Source organism: Glycine max, chromosome 1 (genome assembly GCF_000004515.6).
Source record: "Glycine max cultivar Williams 82 chromosome 1, Glycine_max_v4.0, whole genome shotgun sequence".
In the NCBI taxonomy this organism is placed as follows: domain Eukaryota; kingdom Viridiplantae; phylum Streptophyta; class Magnoliopsida; order Fabales; family Fabaceae; genus Glycine; species Glycine max.
The window spans coordinates 25403835-25409667 of NC_016088.4; the positions used below are offsets into that span (position 1 = coordinate 25403835).

The following is a 5833-nucleotide window of genomic DNA, read 5'->3' on the forward strand; positions in this document are numbered from 1 at the left end:
GTGTAATCGATTACACTAATTTGGTAATTGATTACCAGTGATTGTTTCTGAATAAAATCAAAAGATGTAACTCTTCAAATAGTTTTTGACTTTTTCAAATTGGTTTTTAAGTTTTTCTAAAAGTCATAACTCTTCTAATGGTTGTCTTGACCAGACATGAAAAGTCTATAAAAGCAAGACTTTGTTTTGCATTTCAATTATCTTAAACACTTTTCCAATCAATCTATTACAATTCTTTACAAGCCTTGAATCTCTTTGAACTTCTTCTTCTTCTTCTTCTTCTTCTTTGTACCAAAAGCTTTCCAAAGTTTTTTGGTTTTCTAAACCTTGAAAACTTGTGCTATTCATCTTTTCATTCTCTTCTCCCTTTGCCAAAAAGAATTCGCCAAGGACTAACCGCCTGAATTCTTTTGTGTCTCCCTTCTCCCTTGTCAAAGAATTCAAAATGACACAGTCTGAGAGTTCTTTTGATTCTTCCCTTTCACAAAAGTATTCAAAGGACTAACCGCCTGAGAATTCTTTTGTATCCTCATTCACAAAGTATCAAAGGTTTAACCGCCTGAGATCTTAGTCTTAACACATTGGAGGGTACATCCTTTGTGGTACAAGTAGAGGATACATCTACTTGGGTTTGACTGAGAACAAGAGAGGGTACATCTCTTGTGGATCAGTTCTAGTGGAGGGTACATCGACTAGGTTCAAAGAGAACAAGGGAGGGTACATCCCTTGTGGATCTTTGCTTGTAAAAGGATTTTTACAAGGTTGAAAGAAATCTCAAGGACCGTAGGTCGCTTGGGGACTGGATGTAGGCACGGGTTGTTGCCGAACCAGTATAAAAACTCTTGTGTGTTTGTTTCCTTCTTCCCTACTCTTTTACTTTCCGATGTGCATTTAATTTCCGCTTTTACTTTCTGTTAAGTTTCTCTTCTACTCCATATTCTCTTAACAACATAAGTAAAAGCCTTAGAAGAGTAAATTTTTAATTAGTAAAGATTTAGGAATAATTAATTCAACCCCCTCTTCTTAATTATTCTGAGGCCACTCGATCCAACATGTGTCCCTTCTCCATACCAATCTTGGCACAGGAGCACAGACGTCTGACCCGTAGCAATCGGGCTCTCCAATAGATAGTTTATTTCTAACCTCTTAATTATTTGAATATACTGTAACCACTTTATCTTTTAGTAGGTATTTAATTATCTACAAGTAGACATGACAACAGGGCGGGTCGAGGTCGGGTTTTGCGTACCCTACCCCCGCCCCCAACTCCCCATTTCCTTCCCCGCCCCCACCCCCGAAACCCAATGGGGGTGTAGATTTATCCCTTATTCTCGCCCCGCCCCGCCCCGCCCCCGAAATGCTTATAAAATTTTATAAAAAAATATATAATTTTAAATAGCAACCATAACATATTTTTAAATTGTACATGACAACATAAAATCCAATCCACCACTAGCATAAAATCCAATCTAATAGTTTCATGTTTTAGTGTGTTATATATATATAATGATATTTTTGTAAATTTATTAGTGGGGCGGGTTTGGGGGCAGGTTCGGGTCGGATATTAATAATCTCATCCTGAACCCGACCCGACGCCGATCAACTCAGGTTTCCAACTCAGCTTTTTTGACTAAATGCTTGTTCGTGCATGTTAAAGTAACTAAAAAAATGTAAAATGATAGAAAAATAATAAATTCATAATTTAATTAAAAATGAAAATAATAAAATTGGATAAATATATTGAGAATAAAAATGAGAGAAAATATAACAAATTAAAAATTCTTATTTTAAAAAATGTGACTTCAACTAACATCTCAAAAAACGCTAAAAGTTACTAAAAAAATTTTTTATAAAAAAAACTTTTTAATTAATAAAAATCTAAAAACTAACTAAAATATTTTACCCAACATAACCTATATGAATAAAAAAAAGGAAGTTTGACAGAAACCATATGTTCGTTTGTGTGTTTTATATATGAAAATCATTTAGTAAATAACAATATTTTTCTTCTTAAATACAAATAGTTACAGAGAAACCACTTTATTTCAAAATGGATCAATGTAATGGGAAGAGAATTAGTTGGATGCCAAATATAAAGATTCAAATGCCTCATTCATAAAAAAAAAAAAATCAGTATAGAAGAAGTCAATCCTTGAATAAATATCAATATCTCAAAGGAATAATACCTTACTTTTGACCGAAAGATACCTTATTTCACACCAAAATATAATATTCGGAAACTTATTAGCTAGGCAGTCAGAACACAAATTTTGAACTAAGATGTGAAAGTAAGTTAATTGATACGCTAACTTTTCCATAAAAGGAGGTATATTTTATATTTTTAATTTACATCTTATAAATGTGCTTTATACACGGTCAAATATACGCAAACCTTTAGAAATGTACTTTTAGGTGAAATGAACACGGTCAAATACACTTACTACATCTTACGGTCAAATACACCTACTACATCTTAAATGAAATTAGAAGAAGTATATATTCTTATAATATGAAAACTTCTCTTAATTTACATAACAACGTAATTCTGTACGTCATTAATGTTAATAAAGAAATATTCAACATTCCTTATATTTCCCGTTCGAAAATAATGATCATTCTAAATTGTTTTACATAAAATAATAATAATAATAATAATAATAATTTTATAAAATTAACCTAACATCATGATTAATTAATTTCTAAATATTACAGTTCATTATTAATATATAAGAATAGGAAAAAATTAATAATATATTAAAAAGTTAAAGTAACAATTATCTTGGGACAACAAAAATTAATTTCTTACACAATAATTATAATGAAATAGAGAGAATAAGAGGGATATTTAAAGGAGTGTTTTTGAGAATAATATCATTTTTCGGTGGGAAGTCATAATTTTGTGCAGATCAAGCGGCTATGGTGTGGATGCGGACCTAATATCCCTTAATAGTTAATAGATATATTCCACTTCCTCATTTATGACTTGTGCTGTTATAGGTATATATCAGGCGAGGATACTTTGGTTTTGTATTTTCCTATGTAACTACATTCCCCTGATCCGTTTCAGTTGTCTTTCTCATTGGTTGTATCACTGCTTGTAATGTTGATACGTGTAATGTGTTGGTTATCTGGTATTTAGGGGCGAAACTATGCATTAATACTCTATAACCAATGCCGGGAGCATTTTTGCTGAATGGTTTCCATTGTATCAATCCTTGTAGATGTGTTTGGTACCCTTGGTTCCTCTTTAATGTTAAGCTTTTGCTGATTTAAAAATAATATTGTTACATGAATTCAAAGAAATGAATATTGAATAGCCGATAAGAATGTACGTCATGCATGACATAGATAGTAATTCGTTAAACTTTAAATTTAGGAATATGATTGAGTATAATATCGTCACATGCAACTTTGATTGTGACATGTGGGGGGTTGGGCCTTTATATAGTTAAAAAGCGGCGGGCACGTAAAATTTACCTAAAAAATCAGAATCTACATATAGAAACATGAACATTCCAACTGTGCTAGCTTTACCATTCCCAGCACAAGGGCATGTAAATCCCATGATGACCTTCTCACAAAAGTTGGTTGAAAATGGATGCAAAGTCATTTTTGTGAACACAGATTTCGTCCACAAGCGAGTGGTGAGATCCATGGTGGAGCAACAAGATCATAGCCTCGATGATTCGTCGTCACTGTTGAAGTTGGTCTCAATCCCTGATGGTTTGGGACCTGATGATGACAGAAACGATCAGGCCAAGCTATGTGAAGCTATTCCAAGTTCCATGCCAGAAGCCCTTGAGGAGCTCATAGAGGATATTATTCATTTGAAAGGTGAGAATAATAGAATTAGCTTCATTGTTGCAGATTTGTGCATGGCTTGGGCGTTGGATGTTGGGAATAAATTTGGAATCAAAGGAGCTGTTTTGTGTCCTGCATCATCAACTCTTTTTACGTTGATGTACAACATCCCCAAGCTTATTAACGATGGGATCATAGATTCTGATTATGGTAAGAATATTTCTAGTAAATTACACTAATTATTCTTGAGATCGAAAGTTTTCTGACACCTCTTATTTTTTTACACGTATGGTATTAATAAACTATATATAAATTAAATTTACTTTTTTTAATTTACTCTTAATCAAAGTTGTATAACATACAAAAATACTAGTTTTAAAAATTTATGGGATTATATATAGAAATACTCATAATTAATTAATTAGTATATCCAGTGATTTAAGATTTGGATCTGTCCTACCGATTTAACCGACAATCTATAGCTTGGTCATGATATTCTTAAAGTGGTACTAATCACTACACCAAGTTATCAAGTTAGATTATTTATGAAAAAAGCTTTTTATATATAAATTTATATACATCGGCCATTATGGTTCGATCATTAACCCAATAAATTAATGATCCAATTTTTTTTACCGATTTGATTATTGAAACTATAAATATATCATTACTTATTGTTAATAAAGAATAGGTAATTATCACGCATGCTTGAATTTATATTAAATTTGTTAAATACTCACATGTATGACTGAGTATATAAGCATATACTAATACAACTCAATGCAAGGTATAATATGAATTGGGAAGCCTAGCTTTTTTTTATAGATGTTAAAAAGTTAATAAAAGAAATGACACCATAGGATAATGTAGACTGAATCCTTGTGCAGTTGTGTATATTGAATACATTTTAGTAGCGACCAGTTATGCAGCTTTCGGAAAATTGAACATTCAGTCACGAGTGAAATTTTATTGTGCCATTGAAGCCCAAGAGAGAAGCACAATAAATAACTATTAATATGTGGTATATTACTGATTTCTTTCTTTCTCTTTTTGGATTTTCGTTGAAGAATTAACATTGACAAAGGAAAAGAGAATTCGGATATCACCAAGTATGCCTGAGATGGACACAGAAGACTTTTTTTGGTTGAATATGGGTCACCCATTAACTGGTAAGAAAGTACTCAAGTATTTGGAGCATTGTACACGAAATTTACATTTGACAGAATGGTGGCTTTGCAACACCACACATGAACTTGAACCTGGAACATTATCCTTTGTTCCCAAGATCCTCCCAATTGGCCCATTGTTGAGAAGCCATACAAAATCAATGGGACAATTTTGGGAAGAAGATCTCTCTTGCATGAGTTGGCTCGATCAACAACCTCATGGTTCTGTCTTGTATGTTGCCTTTGGTAGTTTCACTCTTTTTGACCAAAACCAATTCAATGAACTAGCTCTTGGACTCAACCTCACCAATAGACCTTTTCTTTGGGTTGTGCGTGAAGACAACAAGTTGGAATACCCTAATGAATTCTTGGGGAGTAAAGGTAAGATTGTTGGTTGGGCTCCTCAACAAAAGGTGCTAAACCACCCTGCCATAGCTTGTTTTGTGACCCATTGTGGTTGGAATTCTATCATGGAAGGTTTGTCCAATGGGATCCCTTTCTTGTGCTGGCCATACTTTGCAGACCAACTTCATAACAAAACACATCTTTGTGATGAGTTGAAGGTTGGGCTGGGATTTGATAAAGATAAAAATGGACTCGTGTCACGCAAGGTGTTTAAAATGAAAGTGGAGCAATTCTTCAATGATGAGAACATAAAATCTAGGTCTATGGGGTTGAAAGAGAAAGTCATGAACAACATAGCGAAAGGAGGTCCATCTTATGAGAACCTTGATAGGATTGTCAAGTGTATAAAAGAATAAGAATTGACATTTGTTGCATATGTTGATTCTGGGTTTGGATTTGTTTGTTCTACGGTATACCGTGATCATTTGTATATATGATCCTCAATAAATCATGCAGTCATT

At 33.2% G+C, this 5833-nt stretch overlaps 1 protein-coding gene across 1 annotated transcript; it reads left to right on the top strand.

Annotated features, from left to right (window-relative positions):
* Positions 1 to 2987: 2987 nt before the first annotated feature.
* On the top strand, positions 2988 to 5833 carry LOC100817085 (UDP-glycosyltransferase 83A1). Its single transcript, XM_003516793.5, has 2 exons — positions 2988 to 4011; positions 4869 to 5833. The coding sequence occupies exons 1-2, from the start codon at positions 3507 to 3509 to the stop codon at positions 5726 to 5728; spliced, it is 1365 nt and encodes a 454-aa protein (XP_003516841.1). The 5' UTR covers positions 2988 to 3506; the 3' UTR covers positions 5729 to 5833.